The sequence below is a fragment of the Lipotes vexillifer genome, unplaced genomic scaffold (genome assembly GCF_000442215.2).
Source record: "Lipotes vexillifer unplaced genomic scaffold, Lipotes_vexillifer_v1.1 scaffold1207, whole genome shotgun sequence".
In the NCBI taxonomy this organism is placed as follows: Eukaryota; Metazoa; Chordata; class Mammalia; order Artiodactyla; family Lipotidae; genus Lipotes; species Lipotes vexillifer.
Genome location: NW_006772733.1, coordinates 403471 through 423470, shown reverse-complemented (window position 1 = coordinate 423470; position 20000 = coordinate 403471). Strand labels below are relative to the sequence as shown.

Below are 20000 nucleotides of genomic sequence, written 5' to 3'. Positions count from 1 at the left end.
TTGAAGTATAAGGTGTAACTCTGGGAAGAATCTAATGTTTAATGCTATGTGTATTTGTTTCTAGATTCTGTTAGAAGTTGTGTAGCAAAGCTGTTCTTCACTTGCTCCCTAAAGGGTCATTATTGCCTCTACAGTAAATCCAGTTTTATTCTCATCAGCCAAGAACCTCAGCCGTGGATCCAGATCATGTTCCTATTTCAGCAGGTGTGTATAATTCACATGCATCATGGCTCCTTGATGAGAACAACTCACATTTTGTTGTGAATCAAATTGTATATGAATATAAAAAACAGCATTGATTTTTCTTCCTTTTCTTGAAATAATGACCTTATTCTTCTTCTACCTTACTAATGTTTTTCAAATGGTTTTCATCAGTGATTTTGTAATTGGTTTCATCTTTGGCTTTGTTCTTAACCGTTGTCAGTTTTCTGAAAACAAACCAAGAAAACTTGATTTTACTTTTGCCCCTTCAGTCTTATTTTATTGACTTAGTCTGATTATTTGTTTTTGTCTTTGAGCAAACTCACCAAAAAACATCTGTTTATGCTGCTTTTCTTCTTTGTTCTTTTTACTATAATGTTTCCTTTCTTCTTCCACACCTTTGATATTATGTGATCTGGATGAAGCCTGACTTTGGGGTAAATAAAAATCAAATCTTTGATGTGATAGTTACAAACCCAGTGCTAGCCTTGTATGCTGGGCCAGACTCTTCCCCTTCTCTGTCAGTTTATGCCTTCATGCAGTTCTCAAATTAACAGATTCCAGTCTAAATGGACCTCTTTGGAATGATGATTAATTAAATCAGGTCCAAGTGAAAGATCATATGCTGTATAAGTTTCTGATAATAATCAAGAAATTCCCAGATGTGTCCACATTTTTTTTAACTTTTTATTTTATATTGGAGTATAGCTGATTAACAATGTTGTGATAGTTTCAGGTGCACAGCAAAGCATGTGTGCACATTTTGGGTTTCACAATCAATCTGTTACTGCTCTTAACCTTTTTAAATCTGTGGGCAACTTACTCAGGGTATAAGATCCTCTGCCTTTTCCCACTCAGTATAAAAAGCAGCTCATCTTGAGGATAACAATAAGATTTTTCTGGAAAAAAAAATTGTTATTCACTTACTAAATAGAAACTTTGTACACAAAGACCACCTAGAGAGTCTTATAAGTCAATGTTTGGACAGTCATTGACATAGAAAATGGGATCTTATAAGGCAAAATCATTATTTTATTATACCTCACACATAAAGGATAATATATATGGTATTTTATATGTGTGTATAATTTTGTGCCTTTTATGTTCTATATGTTTTTATAAAATTGTTCCCTTGAATTGAGACACTTCTCACATTCATAGATATAACATCACAACATGTAAATAACTGCTAAACACATAATTGGTGAGTAAACATACAAACAGTTTAAATCTTCCTTTGAAAATTTTAGAACATACGGGCAGGACAGGAATAAAGATGCAGATGTAGAGAATGGACTTGAGGACATGGGGAGGGGGAAGGGTCAGCTGGGACGAAGTGAGAGAGTAGCACTGACATGTATACACTACCAAATGTAAAATAGATAGCTAGTGGGAAGCAGCCACATAGCACAGGGAGATCAGCTCGTGACCACCTAGAGGGGTGGGGTAGGGAGGGTGGGAGGGAGACGCAAGAGGGAGGAGATATGGGGATGTATGTATATGTATATAGCTGATTCACTTTGTTATACAGCAGAAACTAACACACCATTGTGAAGCAATTATACTCCAATAAAGATGTTAAAAAAATTTTATTTTCATTGGCTTGAATGATATATATGTAAATGTGATTCTTTTTTTACATTGACAATCTCATTTTCCCAAACTGAGAATATCTTAAAGCTCTAAGAATATTCAGCCATTACACATTTTTAACCGAAAATGTTTGTGTTTCCCCAACCCCCCCACTCATATTGTTCACATCTGAGCAATTGAATAATGAACTCTTGGTTATTTCATGTCTATTCCTCATGATTTACTCTGTATAAATAAACTTGGTATTTGTACTCTGTACTCTCTTGATATTTGTTTTAATTTTATACCTTAATTCTCAGATCTTTGAAAAATAAATATATAAATATTAACCATTTTCCAATTAAGTAACATGCTTGAGAAATGATTGAAGTAAATACTACACTACAAAGGTTAGGCATATTTATAGAGATCAATATCAACTGTTTTAAAAATCCTATTTATGGGCTTCCCTGGTGGCGCAATGGTTGGGGGTCCGCCTGCCGATGTCGGGGACGTGGGTTCGTGCCCCAGTTTGGGAGGATCCCACATGCCGCGGGGCGGCTGGGCCCGTGGGCCATGGCCGCTGGGCCTGCGCGTCCAGGGCCTGTGCTCCGCAACGGGAGAGGCCACAGCGGTGAGAGGCCCGCATACCGCAAAAAAAAAAAATCCTATTTATGTTAAATTTTCTGTTAAGAAATAAAAAACATGAAATGTACCATATGTTTGATCTTCAAGACAGATTTCCCTGTAGCTTTATTTAAATTTAAACCATTTTTAAGTTCAGACCAAGCCTAATAGTGCTTTGCGGTCAATCAAACAATACTGTTAGGACAAGAGATAACATGTCACGTTTCTCTCATTAATGCCCTTTCAGAGCCTGTTTCCTGAGCCCCTGTCTATACAGAGCCGTTCTGTGCAATTTCTCAGAGCTCTGTGGGAGAAGACCCAGGCAGAGGGTGCTCACAGCTTTGAAACAGCCATGATGGAGTCCACATTCCCACAGCAAAAGGTAAGTGCTTTTTTCCTTGGACATGTTATTTTAAACCAAGATTCAAGATTAGCTTGAAATAGTTTGCCTTTTCTTGATAGTTCAGTTTTTTCCCTTCATTCCTTTATTTTCTTTTATTATTAGAAAACACTAAGTAATGATTTACATGTCATGTTATAGTGGACTCAGGACCTAGTGATATCAGTAGACAAGGTCATTGCCCTTTGAGGCTCCCAGACTGACATAATACTGCCCACTCAGAGCCACACAAAAACCACACACATGGTATGGAATAGAAAACATTTTACAAAAGAAGACAGACAACTCTAGGACTGAAAAGGAAAGAGCATTGGGGAATCAAGCTCCAGTTTCTTTAGTGCTTTTCATTTCCTTCCATACTTCCTCTCATCACCTTGCCCTCTGCTGTCACCACAAAGCTAGAAAGGGAAGACAAGGTGAACAGGAAGGTCAGGGTGGGAAAGAGCTCTGTTGAGGCAGGCAAGGATGATGTGAGACAGAGCATTTTAGGAGTGTGGAAACAGGGACATCACTCTCAGGACACAGTTGGCCGAGATCTCCCGAGCAGGCCTTTGAACTGGGAAAGGACCAAAATGTGGAACTACGCCTATCCAGTCAACAGAGTGTAGCCAGAAGTGGACGTTCACTGCCGTGATCAGATCTGCCCATGAGTAAGGTCACAGGCCTGGCTATGGAGAGAACGATTAGAGGGAGCCTGACTGGAGACAGGAAGACTACAAAGGAAGCAACTACTGTAGTCAGGTAGGAAATGAAGGCCTGAACTAAAGTTGGAAGTTGTAGGAAGGGGATGGATTCAAGAGCAATTAAAGAAACAGAATCAACAGGACTTGGTGCCTGATAAGGAAATTGAAAGAACCAAGGATGACTCCAGGTGCATTGTGTGGCCAATGGATAATGGCACCATCTTGAAAAAGAGAGACCACAAAGGAAGCTGATGTGGAGGAAGAAGATAAATCATTCTGGCTTACATATTTTGAGTGTGAGTGGTTTGTGTAGATAACCAGATGGTAATGGTGGTTGAATTGCCACTGTGGACCTCAGGAAGAAGGACATGACTGGAGATAATGGATTTGGGAGTCAGAGATAGCACTTGATGTCATGACAGTAGATTGGATAACTCGGGAAGAACATGGATAATGAGAATAGAGAATGGTTATTGATCTCTCCTTAGTAAACTGCCAGCTTCTATAAGTCCTTCTCATACTCAGAGATCCTGATTATCCTTATTTTGCCTTCAAGAAAGCCCAGTAATAAGCATTGGATGCTTACTGATCAAACCAGAGATTCTGAGAGTACCTGATCATGGTCTTTGTCCTTGTTGTACTATTGAGAAGGGGAACAAACATACTAATATTAAATAAACTCAAAGTACAAACAACTAGCAAATTAATCAAAAACTGTTACATTGTGAAACAAACTCAATACCTGTTAAGTGCTGAAGGATTGTGAAAAGATGAGAAATGGGTGTGATTAATCAGAAGTTTAGTTAGTATGGTCTGTAAGACACTGAAGCCACACCCAATTATTGCATCACTATTTTTTGGCTTTGGTTTAAGAATTAGACATGTAGTATTAAGAATAAAAGAAATGCCATAGTTGCATCAATGCAAAGTAGAATGGAATTCTTTGCATATTTCCTGCAAATTTTAAAGTTTTGTATCATGTTTAAAGACAATGCCTCAAATTCTTATAAATGTTTCATAGTGAACTGTAGTTTAACTAGAGGGAACTTGTAAATTAAACCTCAGCAGACTGCTTCAAGTCCTAAGAGGTTGAAAAAAAACCCAAAAACTTCGCAAACCAGTTTTGTGCATGCTCACAAGTATACTTATTCATATTTCTTCTATTTCATACCAATAAATATTCCTCTAGGGAAAAATTAACTGCAAACCAAAATGTTTTATAAATTTTTAAAACTTTATAATTTGGCTTATTCATAACTAATAGAAAAACTTTCATGGCTGGAATGTGCACTGTGTGACAAAGTTTATCGACCTGGGTATTTCTCAATCAAATTGATTTTCTACTCTTTTTATTTTATGAAGTGTTCTTCCCATGAAATTCACAATAGCTGTGAGAATGGTCCAAAGTCTGCTTTCTTTTCACCATATGTGCCAGTCTGTACATACACTAGTGATTTGAAAATGATGGGCATGTGTGTATCTGTTGCTGTGATAGAATTAATACTGCAGCCAACTGGATTCAGGTATACAAGAAAGGAAGACACTGCTGAGAAAATGCCTAAGTCTTTAGAATATAATGCTCTGGAGAGTTTGTTATTGAGAATTCATTTTAATAAAATCTTGGAATTTTAGAATTGAAAATCAACAGTAAGTTATCTATTAAATTGTAAAGTGCTTGAGGGCAAGGGATGCACTATGTTTATCATTATATTTCCAGGGTCACACAGTGCCTGGCACATGGTAGACTCTCAATAAATGATGAGTATCAGTTGAATAAGTAAATAAATCCTGTCACTTTCCAGATGTTAAAATTGGAAGCATAGGGACCTGCCGTAGGTCACCTACCTAATCAGGTGCAGAGCTAGAGCACAAGCATACACCATGGTGACAATGGTTCCACCACCAATATATCTGGGTTTTCTCTACTCTGGATTGTAAAATTACAATTCCCTGCCTCTTGAAGTAAGCCTTGATCATGTGACTTGCTTCAGCCATGATATATGAGAAGGGATATGTGTCACTCCAGGCAGAAGCTTTTCAAAGCCAGTGTTCCATTCTCGATCTTCCCTTTCTTACTCTACCATGGGGACTGCAGAAGCAAATGTTGATATTGAGTTGTCAGAAGACGGACAAAACCTGGAACCCCAAACTACCACATAGAGGACTGCTGCTCTGGAGAGCCACCCAGACCCACCACACACTTCACATGATGAAGGAACAATCTTCTGTTTTGTTAAAGACAGAAGTCTTGGTGTTTGTTATGGGAGTATAACCTATCTATCTTGACTACTTTTCTTAATTTTAAATAGTAATAAAAACATTTTTTAAAAACTTGGATTAATGGAAAGATATGCCCTTCTCATGGCTAGGAACACTGATGACACAAATGGAAATTTTCTCTCAAATCATAAATACAATTTATTTCCAATCATAATAGCAACAGAATTTCTTCATGGAGTTTGACAAAGTGATCCTAGGTTTGAGAATAAGCAAAACAGTTCTGAAAAAGAACAGAGAGGAGAAAATTTTTCTACTAGGAAATGAAAACTTATTCTAAAAGCACAATAAGATGAGGAGGTGATTATTGCTATAGGGATAAATTAATACTAATAAGGAATAAAGAGTCCAGAGATAGTTCCAAGCATATATGGAAACTTTGTAGATGATAGAAAGGAGATTTCCAATCAGTGAGGAGAAAATAAAATATTTTAAAAATAGTATGTCACTTTTCAGATGGAAAAGATAAAATTAGATCCCACCCAGACACTATAATAAATAAACTAACTCTAGATAAAGCTCTAAATGTAATCAATGAAACTTTACAACAATTAGAAGAAAATACCCATAGTTGTCTTTGTGACTTCAGGATAAGAAAGAATTTAAGACATAAGTAAACAGAAATCATAAAGGAAATATGAATAGATTCGAGTACTTAAAAAGTTTAAATTTCTGTATGACAAATTACACCACAACAAAGTTAAAAGGCAAGCACAACCTGGGAGAAGTTATTTAAAATATGTGTAAGGGCCCTGAACCAAGATGGTGGAGTAGAAAGATGTGTTTTCCCTCCCTCTTGTGAGAACACCAGAATCACAACTAGCTGCTGGACAATCATCGACAGGAAGATGCTGGAACACACCAAAAAAGATACCCCACATACAAAGACAAAGGAGAAGCGACAATGAGACGGTAGGAGGGGCACAATCACAGTAAAATCAAATCCCATAACTGCTCGGTGGGTAACTCAAAGACTGGAGAACACTTATACCACAGAAGTCCACCCACTGGAGTGACAGTTCTGAGCCCCACGTCAGGCTTCCCAACCTGGGGGTCCAGCAATGGCAGGAGGAATTCCTAGAGAATCAGACTTTGAAGGCTAGTGGGATTTGATTACAGGACTGGGAGAAACAGAGACTCCACTCATGGAGGGCACACACAAAGTAGTGTGCACATCAGGACCCAGGGGAAGGAGCAGTGACTCCATAGGAGACTGAACCAGACCTACCTGCTAGTGTTGGAGGGTCTCCTGCAGAGGCAGGGTGTGGCTGTGGCTCACCGTGGGGACAAGGACACTGGCAGCAGAAGTTCTGGGAAGTACTCCTTGGCAAGAGCCCTCCCAGAGTCTGTCATTAGCCCCACCAAAGAGCTCAGGTAGGTTCCAGTGTTGGGTTGCCTTAGGCCAAACAACCAACAGGGAGGGAACCCAGCCCCACCCATCAGCAGTCAAGTGGATTAAAGTTTTACTGAGCTCTGCCCACCAGAACAACAGTCAGCTCTACCCACCACCAGTCCCTCCCATCAGGAAACTTGCACAAGCCTCTTAGATAGCATCATCCACCAGAGGGCAGAGAGCAGAAGCAAGAAAAACAACAATCCTGCAGCCTGTGGAAAAAAAAACACATTCAAAGAAAGATAACAAGAAGAAAAGGCAGAGGGCTATGTACCAGATGAAGGAACAAGATAAAACCCCAGAAAAACAACTAAATGAAGTGGAGATAAACAACCTTCCACAAAAAGAATTCAGAATAATGATAGTGAAAATGATCCAGGACCTCAGAAAAAGAATGGAGGCAAACATCGAGAAGATGCAAGAAATGTTTAACAAAGACCTAGAAGAATTAAAGAACAAACAAACAGAGATGAACAATACAATAACTAAAATGAAAACTACACTAGAAGGAATCAATAGCAGAATAACTGAGGCAGAAGAACGGATAAGTGACCTGGAAGACAGGATGGTGGAATTCACTGCTGCAGAAAAGAATAAAGAAAAAAGAATGCAAAGAAAGGAAGACAGCCTAAGAGACCTCTGGGACAACATTATTCGCAACAACATTCATATTATAGGGGTCCCAGAAGGAGAAGAGAGAGACAAAGGACCAGAGAAAATATTTGAAGATATTATACTTGAAAATTTCCCTAACGTGGAAAAGGAAATAGCCACCCAAGTCCAGGAAGCACAGCGAGTCCCATACAGGATAAACCCAAGGAGAAACATGCCGAGACACATAGTAATCAAACTGGCAAAAATTAAAGAAAAAGTATTGAAAGCAGCAAGGGAAAAATGACAAATAACATGCAATGGAACTCCCATAAGGTTAACAGCTGATTTCTCAGCAGAAACTCTACAAGCCAGAAGGGAGTGGCATAATATACTTAAAGTGATGAAAGGGAAGAAGCTACAACCAAGATTACTCTACCCGGCAAGGATCTCATTCAGATTCCATGGAGAAATCAACAGCTTTACAGTTAAGCAAAAGCTAAGAGAATTCAGCACCACCAAACCAGATCTACAACAAATGCTAAAGGAACTTCTCTATGTGGGAAACACAAGAGAAGAAAAGGACCTACAAAAACAAACCCAAAACAATTAAGAAAATGGTCATAGGAACATACATATCGATAATTACCTTAAATGTGAATGGATTAAATGCTCCAACCAAAAGACACAGGCTTGCTGAATGGATACAAAAACAAGACCCATATATATGCTGTCTACAAGAGACCCACTTCAGACCTAGGGACACATACAGACTGAAAGTGAGGGGATGGAAAAAGATATTCCATGCAAATGGAAATCAAAAGAAAGCTGGAGTAGCAATACTCATATCAGATAAAATAGACTTTAAAATAAAGAATGTTACAAGAGACAAGGAAGGACACTACATAATGATCAAGGGATCAATCCAAGAAGAAGATATAACAATTATAAATATATATGCACCCAACATAGGAGCACCTCAATACATAAGGCAACTGCTAACAACTATAAAAGAGGAAATCGACAGTAACACAATAATAGTGGGGGACTTTAACACCTCACTTACACCAATGGACGGATCATCCAAAATGAAAATAAATAAGGAAACAGAAGCCTAAATGACACAATAGGCCAGATAGATTTAATTGATATTTATAGGACATACCATCCAAAGACAGAAGATTACACTTTCTTCTCAAGTGCACACGGAACATTCTCCAGGATAGATCACATCTTGGGTCACAAATCAAGCCTCAGAAAATTTAAGAAAATTGAAATCATATCAAACATCTTTTCTGACTACAACCCTATGAGATTAGAAATGAATTACAGGGAAAAAAACGTAAAAAACACAAACACATGGAGGCTAACAATATGTTACTAAATAACCAAGAGATCACTGAAGAAATCAAAGAGGAAATCAAAAAGTACCTAGAGACAAATGACAATGAGAACACGACGATCCAAAACCTATGGGATGCAGCAAAAGCAGTTCTAAGAGGGAAGTTTATAGCTATACAAGCCTACCTCAAGAAACAAGAAAAATCTCAAATAAACAATCTAACCTTACACCTAAAGGAACTAGAGAAAGAAAAACAAACAAAACCCAAAGTTACCAGAAGGAAAGAAATCATAAAGATCAGAGCAGAAATAAATGAAATAGAAACAAAGAAAACAATAGCAAAGATCAATAAAACTAAAAGCTGATTCTTTGAGAAGATAAACAAAATTGATAAACCATTAGCCAGATTCATCAAGAAAAAGAGGGAGAGGACTCAAATCAATAAAATTAGAAATGAAAATGGAGAAGTTACAACAAACACCACAGAAATACAAAGCATCATAAGAGACTACTACAAGTAACTCTATGCCAATAAAATGGACAACCTGGAAGAAATGGTCAAATTCTTAGAAAGGTATAACCTTCCAAGACTGAACCAGGAAGAAATAGAAAATATGAACAGACCAATCACAAGTAATGAAATTGAAACTGTGATTAAAAATCTTCCAACAAACAAGTCCAGGACCATATGGCTTCACAGGTGAATTCTATCAAACATTTAGAGAAGAGCTAACACCCATCCTTCTCAAACTCTTCCAAAAAATTGCAGAGGAAGGAACACTCCCAAATTCATTCTATGAGGCTGCCATCACCCTGATACCAAAACCAGACACCTACAAAAAAGGAAAATTACAGACCAATATCACTGATGAATATAGATGCAAAAATCCTCAACAAAATACTAGCAAACAGAATCCAACAACGCATTGAAAAGATCATACACCATGATCAAGTGGGATTTATCCCAGGGATGCAAGGATTCTTCAATATACACAAGTCAATCAATGTGATACACCATATTAACAAATTGAAGAGTAAAAACCATATGATCATCTCAATAGATGCAGAAAATGCTTTTGACAAAATTCAACACCAATTTATGATAAAAACTCTCCAGAAAGTGGGCATAGAGGGAACCTAACTCAACATAATAATGCTATATATGACAAGCCCACAGCAAACATCATTCTCAATGGTGAAAAACTGAAAGCATTTCCTCTAAGATCAAGAACAAGACAAGGAGGTCCACTCTCACCACTATTATTCAACATAGTTTTGAAAGTCCTAGCCACAGCGATCAGAGAAGAAAAAGAAATAAGAGGAATACAAATTGGAAAAGAAGAAGTAAAACTGTCATTATTTGCAGATGACATGATACTATACATAGAGAATCCTAAAAATGCCACCAGAAAACCACTAAAGCTAATCAATGAATTTGGTAAAGTTGCAGGATACAAAATTAATGCACAGAAATCTCTTGCATTCCTATCCACTAATGATGAAATATCTGAAAGAGAAATTAAGGAAACACTCCCATTTACCATTGCAACAAAAAGAATAAAATACCTAGGAATAAACCTACCTAGGGAGAGAGAAGACCTGTATGCAGAAAACTATAAGACACTAATGAAAGAAATTAAAGATGATACAAACAGATGGAGAGATATACCATGTTCTTGGATTGGAAGAATCAATATTGTGAAAATGACTGTACTACCCAAAGCAATCTACAGATTCAGTGCAATCCCTATCAAATTACCAATGGCATTTTTTATGGAACTAGAACAAAAAATCTTAAAATTTGTATGTAGACACAAAAGACCCCAAATAGCCAAAGCAGTCTTGAGGGAAAACTCCGGAGCTGGAGGAATCAGACTCCCTGACTTCAGACTATACTACAAAGCTACAGTAATCAAGACCGTATGGTACTGGCACAAAAACAGAAACAGATCAATGGAACAAGTAAAAAGCCCAGAGATAAACCCACGCACATATGGTCAACTAATCTATGACAAAGGAGGCAAGGATATACAATGGAGAAAAGACAGTCTCTTCAATAAGTGGTGCTGGGAAAACTGGACAGCTACATGTAAAAGAATGAAATTAGAACACTCCCTAACACCATACATAAAAATAAACTCAAAATGGGTTAGAGACCTAAATATAAGACTGGACACTATAAAACTCTTAGAGGAAAACATAGGCAAAACACTCTTTGACATAAATCACAGCAAGATCTTTTTTGACCCACCTCCTAGAGTAATAAAAATAAAAACAAAAATAAACAAATGGGACCTAATGAAACTTAAATGCTTTTGCACAGCAAAGGAGACCATAAACAAAATGAAAAGACAACCCTCAGAATGGGAGAAAATATTTGCAAACAAATCAACAGACACAGGATTAATCTCCAAAATATATAAACAGCTCATGCAGCTCAATAGTCAAAAAAACAACCCAATCCAAAAATGGGCAGAAGACCTAAATAGACATTTCTCCAAAGAAGACATACAGATGGCCAAGAACCACATGAAAAGCTGCTCAACATCACTAATCATTAGAGAAATTCAAATCAAAACTACAATGAGGTATCACCTCACACCAGTTAGAATGGGCATCATCAGAAAATCTACAAACAACAAATGCTGGAGAGGGTGTGGAGAAAAGGGCCCTCTTGCACTGTTGGTGGGAATGTAAATTGATACAGCCACTATGAAGAACAGTATGGAGGTTCCTTAAAAAACTAAAAATAGAATTACCATATGATCCAGCAATCCCACTACTGGGCATATACCCAGAGAAAACCATAATTCAAAAAGACCCATGAACCCCAATGTTTATTGCAGCACTGTTTACAATAGCCAGGATGTGGAAGCAAGCTAAATGCCCATCGACAGATGAATGGATAAAGTAGAAATGGTACATATATACAATGGAATATTTCTCAGCCATAAAAAGGAACAACATTGGGTCATTTGTAGAGACATGGATGGATCTAGCGACTGTTATACAGAGTGAAGTAAATCAGAAAGAGAAAAACAAATATCGCATATTAATGCATGTATGTGGTACCTAGAAAAATGGTACAAATGAACTGGTTTGCATGGCAGAAGTTGAGACACAGATGTAGAGAACAAATATATGGACACCAAGGGGGGAAAGCGGCAGGGGGGTGGGGATGGTGGTGGGATGAATTGGGAGATTGGGATTGACATGTATACACTGATGTGTATAAAATTGATGACTAATAAGAACCTACTGTATAAAAAATAAATAAAATTTAAAAATTAAAGTAAAAAATAAATAAAATAAAATATGTGTAACACACAAGACTCTCCTACACATCAACAAGGAAGAGACAAACAACCCAAGAGAAAACTGGGCAAAGAACATGAACAGAAGATTCACTGAACAAAAACTCAAGTGGCCAAAACCCCTAAGAAAGGATGTTTAGACTCACTAAAAATCATTGAAATAATTGATTTAAAATGTTAAAAATGAAATACTATTTACAATGATCAGACTGGCAAGAATAAAAAATTGTGGCAATACAAGTTTTGGCAAAGATGTGAAAATATAAGAATGTTCATACATGACATATGAGACTAAAACAGGTTTATCTCCTTAAAAAAGAAAAAAGTACTTAAGAAAAAATATATATGTAGTCAATAATTAGATTCATAAATGACACCTAGCTGGCAGTCAGGGTAGGTGAGTAACTTTCCAGAAGTTACTTAATTACATTTACAATTTATCAGAAAAAAACCCTTAAGCATTTTCCCCCACAAAGGATTCCCCCTATCTAGTTAATTAACATATCCATCACCTCACATATTCTTTCTTCCCTTCCTTCCTTCCTTCCTTTCCCTCCCTCCCTCCCTCCCTCCTTTCTTTCTTCCTTCCTTTCTTTCTTTCTTTCTTTCTTTCTTTCAGAACATTTAAGTAAGAAATGCTCATTTCTTTCCACAAGGAGGTTTTATATTATAACATATAAAAATGTTCTGTCCTAGACAAGGTTTAAGACAAATTTTCCTTTACAACCTTTTTAAAAGGGCAATCTGGTAATAGCTGGTTATATTATAAATTCATGTACCCTACTATCTTGCAATTACATTTCTAGGTGAAACTCTCACATACTTGCAACAGAAGACATATACAGATGTTACCTGAACATTGTTTGCACCAAAAAATCAGGAACAATGCAAATGTTCATCATTAGAAGGACACAGAAAAATGTCGTGATATAGTCACGCTACACAGGCAGTGAAAGTGAATTAATTAGACCTATTTGTAGTAACATGGAATAAATCTTAAAAACATAATATTGATTTTTAATAAGCAAGTTGCAAAATTATGATATGAATAGTATGATAGCTTGCATATATTTTTGAAACACACTGAGCAGTATTATGCATTATTTATGGGTACATATACTTGTGATAAAAATACAACAGCATATTTAGAATCACACCAAATTCATGATGGCATTGCCTCTGGATAACGAGGAACTGGGGAAAGAAAGGAGAGAAATATTACTGGGAAGAAAATTAAGGAGATCTCAATTTCATCTATAATTTTGTTTTTAAAAAATCAGAAGCAAAATATTAGCATTTGTTAAATTTGGCCTGCAAGGTCATGGGTATTTGTTACATTATCCTTTGTACATGCTTTTCTTTCTTTCCTTCTTTTTCTTCCTTCCTTCCTTCCTTCCTTCTTTCCTTCCTTTCTTCCTTTCTTTTTTTATTTTTCTGTTTTCTTTTTTTTTCTGATTAAACCTGTAATGTCTGAGTAGAGGATTAATATATTTAACTATAAAAAATATAAAATTTATAAAAACAAAATCTATTTAGTAACTTGAAAATATGTGTAACAAGTATGAAAGACAAGTTTAATATCCTTAAGATACTGTGGGTTCGTGCAAATCAATAATCAGTGGGCCAAAGACATGAGCAAATAATTCAAAGGAGACTTTGAGTGCAGAAAAAGTATTCAGCCTCATTAGTAGTCAAGATTAAAAAATTGAAATTAAAATAACAGTACCTTTTTAATCCATTTTTAAAAAGGCAATAATCAGTGCTGGCTAGAGTAAGGGAGTTTAGACACTTTCACACATTTCTAGTCAGAGTGTAAATTATTTCAACATTTCTAAATACGTAATTTAGCAATGCAGGTCAAGAGTCTTAAAAATATTCATATCCTTTAACACAGTGATTCTACTTTTAAGAATCTGTTCTAAAGAAATAATCTGAAATGTGTATAGAACTTAAGGTACACACACCAAAAAAATACTTTGGAGTAATCTGTTAACAGCCTGAATGCCTAAAGGTGGGAAAATGAAAGTGTTATATACATATGCTTGGGGTGGGAGGGGGAAGCTGGCGCAAAGTGAGAGTAGCATCGAAATATATACACTACCGAATGTAAAATAGTTGGCTGGTGGGAAACAGCAGCATAGCACAGGGAGATCAGCTCCGTGCTTTGCAAGGACCTAGAGGGGTGGGATAGGGACAATGGGAGGGAGACTCAAGAGGGAGGGGTTATGGGGACATGTGTATGCATATGGCTGATTTGCTTTGTTGTGCAACAGAAGCTAACACAGTATTGTGAAGCAGTTATACTCCAGTAAAGATCTATTTAAAATATATATATACACATTATAACACAATATAGTATAATATTTTCTAATATATAATTTAGATTATTAATATAAAATAATTTACAATATGTGATATATCATAATAATGTACATAACATATATGTCTAAAGATGGGACAATTAAAGTAATACATATATATAGACATCCATCTATAGGGAAGAATATTAAGAAACCATGAAAAATCATGTTTATGAAAAATGTTTAATGACATGAAACAATGCTTACGTAAGATACCACATTGTGGGATGCAAAATTATTTATATGAAGAAGATTATTTGGAGATTTGCCCATTAAGACAGCTGAAAGGAAATATACCAAAATGTTAGCAATGATTAGCTCTGGTTGATGGGATTAGCTATCTTCTAAATTTTCTCTAAGTATGTATTTCTTTTACAACCAAGGGAAAAAATATTATTACAGAAGTACCACTTTTACTTATATTGCTTTTTGTAAGTAAATGTACGTAAATGAGCAGTTTATTTAAATAAAGGAAATTTTATTTTACTAAGCAGAGATGAGTGATGCAGCATCGTATTGGCAATGTCAAAGATATTGGTCTTTAACATCTTAAGGAAGGAGGAGATGTTCATTTATGTTTCCAGTAAATAATTAGAGTGCTTACAATTGCCAGGTAGTCTTCTAGATGCTGAAGATAGAGGAATGAATTTTAAAAATACATAATAAAAAAAGAAAATTCCATTTTAAGACAACCAATTTTCACTGTAAAATAAGGATTTTAGAAAAAGGGCAGAAAATCCATTGATTTATTTAAGAAATGAAGAGAATGGCCTCTGTGGAGTAACTAGAGATACTATTAATAATTCCATTCCAGGGCACGTGCACCCAGCCCTTCAGAGGGAGCAGTGCTCTGATTATCAGAGGACCAGACAGTTGACAAAGCTGGTGCAGAGATTGCTGAAGGGCTGGAATGTGAGAGAGGGGTCTCTTTTATTGACACACATGTTCCATTTCCCAAAGCATGGAGAAATTCCATATGCCATAGAAATGAGTTCTCGAAGCTATGCCCATTATGGAAACGAAACCAAAAAAATTTAAATTTACTGCTGAAATAAAATGTACCCCATGTGGCTAACACTTGGAGATTTGTTTTCAGTCCACATTGCTACGAACACACTTGACAGTTCCCAGGGTAACTGGCTGTAGTGTCAAAGTATAAATAAAACTAAAGCTCCAATTCTTGGTAGAACAAAAAGAGACCTTCTGATGCTCCCAAAGGCTTAGATTTAGTGTTTTGAGTTACCGTGTTAACACAGTGCTTGAATAAATAAATACATAATAAGTAAATAAGTAGTGGGCTTATTATATATAGAATGTAACTTCAAAATCTTACCGGAAATTCAAGTGTATGTGTGTGATATAAGTGACGAGTGTTGGTAGGCCAGCCTCAAAGGAGAACGGTGTGAACCCAGGTGGCTCAGAGAGGTTAGCTGTGTTGAATCTCCCTTTCGGAGAAAGCTAGATAATAATGGGGTAGATGGAAATTAGGTTCGAGATTTCAGAAGCCTAGATGGGGTGGAGGGCTCCTACTGCTAATCCAGATGAGAGAAAAAGAGTAGTTAAATCTGGGATGGTCCTGGAAGGATAGAAATAAATGACACATTCAATATAAATTTTGGAGGTAAATGAGTGGGGTGTAAAGGTGAGGGAGACTTTCAAACATCTCAAGTTTAAAATGCCTGTGAGATGTTCCGGTGGAATTGTCTAGTGGGCAAAGGGGAAATGGTTTAGGCCAGAAATATAAATGAGGGCATCATGGGCACAGAGATGATGAAAGCCATGGGAAGATTAAAGCCATCTGGGAAGAGAGCACAGAGAGGGAAAGGACCCTGTTCAGTATTGAGGCCAGAGAACAGCCGAGAGACAAAAGAAACCCAGAAAGAGTAGAGGTCACATATCTCAAGAGAGAGTCCAAGAAAGAAAGAAAAGGGAATTGGATGGAATTTGGCAACCAGATCAAGGAAAGTAAGTACAGATAAGCATCCATCCAATTTGGCAACTTAGAGCAGTTTTAGTGGAGCTTTAAGAGCAGGGTTCAAACAGGAGTCAATGGAGAACTGAGAAAGAAAGAATGAGGAAGGAGACATAGAACCTGTAGGGAGCCATTTTAAAAGTATGGTGCTGAATGGGTTGGTGATGGAGGAAGTATGGAGATGGTTGAAAATGGAAGCCCCCAGATCACCTTTATAAGTTGTTGGGACAAGGCAACAGAGAGGGCGAGAATGATGAGCAGATGAGAGGAAAAAGGACTCCACACAGGCCCAGGTCAGTTAGTGGATTTGGTGGTGAGAAGATGAGTGAGTTCTTTTTTATGGCTTTTCATCTTTTTCAATGAAATAAGAGGTGAGGCCATCAGCTGAAAGTGGAGTCAGGGAAGGAGGAATGGGATGTAGGAGGTTTGAGGAAAGAGAAAGTTTGAAATGAAATTCTCACAGAAAGGAACCATGAATTTGCTAGAGAAAGATGGCAGGACTGTCTGGCAACAAGTAATATCCATTTGGGTTCTGAGATAACAGATTTAAACTAAAACAGACAGATGATTTTCTCCAGCAGTGATCAGCTGTTCAGGGGCTAAAATGGAGTTCATCCAGGCTTGGGCTTTTGTCTTTTGGTTGAGTGGTAATGAAATGGTGAAAAGTTTCAAGGTAGGGGAGATCTATGTTTGAGAAGATAGAGGGTAAAGATGTAGACCAGGGCTTCCCTGGTGGCGCAGTGGTTGAGAGTCCGCCTGCCGATGCAGGGGACACGGGTTCGTGCCGCGGTCTGGGAAGATCCCACATGCCGCGGAGCGGCTGGGCCCGTGAGCCATGGCCTCTGAGCCTGCGCTCCGCAATGGGAGAGGCCGTGGCGGTGAGAGGCCTGCGTACCGCCAAAAAAAAAAAAAAAAAGATGTAGACCAAAGAAAAGTTTTAAAATGCTGAAGAGGAAGAGTCTACACCTAGGAGACTCCACTTGAGAAACAGAAAGATGATCTTTAGAGCCCAGAAAAAAGCAAAGTTATTTTCTGAATGAAGACAATGGATTTGTGCTGAGCTTCTCTTCACAAGACCCCTCTGCTTCTCCCAGCACCAACCTATGTTCTACCATTCCCCTTGGAAACAAGGGCAGAAGCTCATCCATGAGCTCCTCACCAAAGTGAAGGCAGACAGACAACAGATGAGAGGCCAGATGAGGCTAAATGTGACTACGGCCACGTTTACACCGTACTCTGTGCATAAGGCTTGCAATGCTGGGAAGCATTTCCCAATGCTTAAGTATTGGTAATACTCACATAAGATGAATTTTTATCGCAGTTTATCTAGTATCAGTGGACTTGCATTCTTTCACCATAGCCACGTAATAGTTCATCTGGGATTACCGCGATGAACATAAGAGGAGAGGCTTGAAGATGAACAGACTCCTTGAGAACTGACACGTTCTCCGGAACTTTTATAAGCATGACTTTTATTGATGTCTTAGGACCACTGAGTTTGGAAGTCCAGCCAGATTCTAAACTTTGCCTCCCTAACTTCTGTCTCTACCTTCATTTGGATTCACTCTTTTTTCCCCTTAACAGCTATACATTATAACAATCTAATTGAGCCCCTCATTTAAACAATTCCATACATACAACTCATTATATTAAGTGATTGCACATGATATTGTAAACACATTAAACCTAAGTGACAGTTCCATTCACTATTTAAAAACTAGAAAATTATTACCCTTTTACTTGGCTAATTAATACACACCAGTAATATCCCCCTAACCACCATTCACATATACTGTGCTTATGTTGTACATAAGCTTTTTTAAAGAAATTAAAATAGGCATAAATATTTTCTTGGTTTATTTTAAATCCTGGCTGATCACACGTATTGTGTTTCCTTCATGTTTCACAAGCCAGACTGTCTTATAATGAAGCATGTCAATTTTACTACTGTAGTGAACATTCCTTCACAGTCAGCCAGATGTTCTGCATCAGTCAAGGAAATTAAAAAAAGAAAAAGAAAAACCCTTCAGAAAATAGTTAACGAAATACCTCTATTCCTGGGGGAACAGAGGTATGCAGTCCCTCTGAAATGTCTGTTCTAATTCAATAGTGGTTTAGATTCTTTTCTTAAATAATCAGTGCATGAGTATAATCCTATTCTTTTTCCCTTGATGCTATCATGGATATTGTATGAATGCCTACAGACACTGGGCACTGAGCTAGTAGACAAAAACAGCACCTCTTTTCAAGCAAGGTGGAAGCGTAGCAGTTTGAAGCTCAGGACCTGGGTTTGAATCCTGGCTTCACTACTTACCAGTTCTTTTATCTAATTCTCCCATGCCTCATCTTTACCTGCGAAGTGCACTAAACATTAGTACCCAGTTCACTGGGGTGTTATGAGATTTGGAAATATATGCAGAATCACTGTACAGTGACCGGGACATACATAGTAAGAGCTCAATAAACCGGAACTAGTATTGTTTTCCTGCACTTCCTGTGCAAGACCCCTCTCAACAAAATGAATGGCAAAGCTTTCATCTTTTGAGAATGAGCTTTATTTTCACAATAGCCAAAATGTATCCAGGCTTAAGTCTCTTATAAAAGGAGACTACTCAAACTGAGTAATAGGGCTTCCCTGGTGGCGCAGTGGTTGAGAGTCCACCTGCCAATGCAGGGGACACGGGTTCGAGCCCTGGTCCGGGAAGATCCCACAGGCCGCAGAGCAACTAAGCCCCTGTGCCACAACTACTGAAGCCTGTGCACCTAGAGCCCGTGCTCAGCAACAAGACCACAGTTAGAAGCCCACGCACCGGAACAAGGAGTAGCCCCAGCTTGCCGCAACTAGAGAAAGCCCTCACACAGCAACGAAGACCCAATGCAGCCAAAAACAAATAAATAAATAAATTTATTTTTAAAAACCTGAGTAATAGTTTCCAAGTTAAAAGTTGGACTTCACTAAAGTAATGAAACTTTTTCATGTGTGGCTCATGAATATACTCTAAAAACAATTCCAAAACAGACTTCTAAAAAGGCAGAGGCTGTGTCACTAAAACGTGTGTCATCACCCAAGTTTAAGACTCATTTCAAGATATAAATTCTGGGGTTTTTTAATCTAAAAAATCATAGCAATTTATATATCGCAATACTAGACATTATCAAGAAGGAGAAGAATCAGTGGCACTATTGGCTTTTTTTGTTTTTTAAGGACCCTGAAAGTTGCATGTAGATTGGCAAACTTTTGGTTCTAAGAACACATGACCCTCTTTCC

General features: G+C 37.5%; 1 protein-coding gene across 2 annotated transcripts in view; it reads left to right on the top strand.

Annotated features, from left to right (window-relative positions):
* VEPH1 (ventricular zone expressed PH domain containing 1) overlaps positions 1 to 20000 on the top strand; it is a 214387-nt gene that overhangs the window by 162148 nt on the left and 32239 nt on the right. The window contains exons 10-11 of one of the 2 annotated variants that reach the window (XM_007447840.1): positions 65 to 204; positions 2648 to 2782. In XM_007447840.1, coding sequence (XP_007447902.1) covers positions 65 to 204; positions 2648 to 2782 — 275 coding nt within the window. The remainder of the gene's footprint in view (positions 1 to 64; positions 205 to 2647; positions 2783 to 20000) is intronic. The other variant, XM_007447841.1, reaches the window with a different exon arrangement.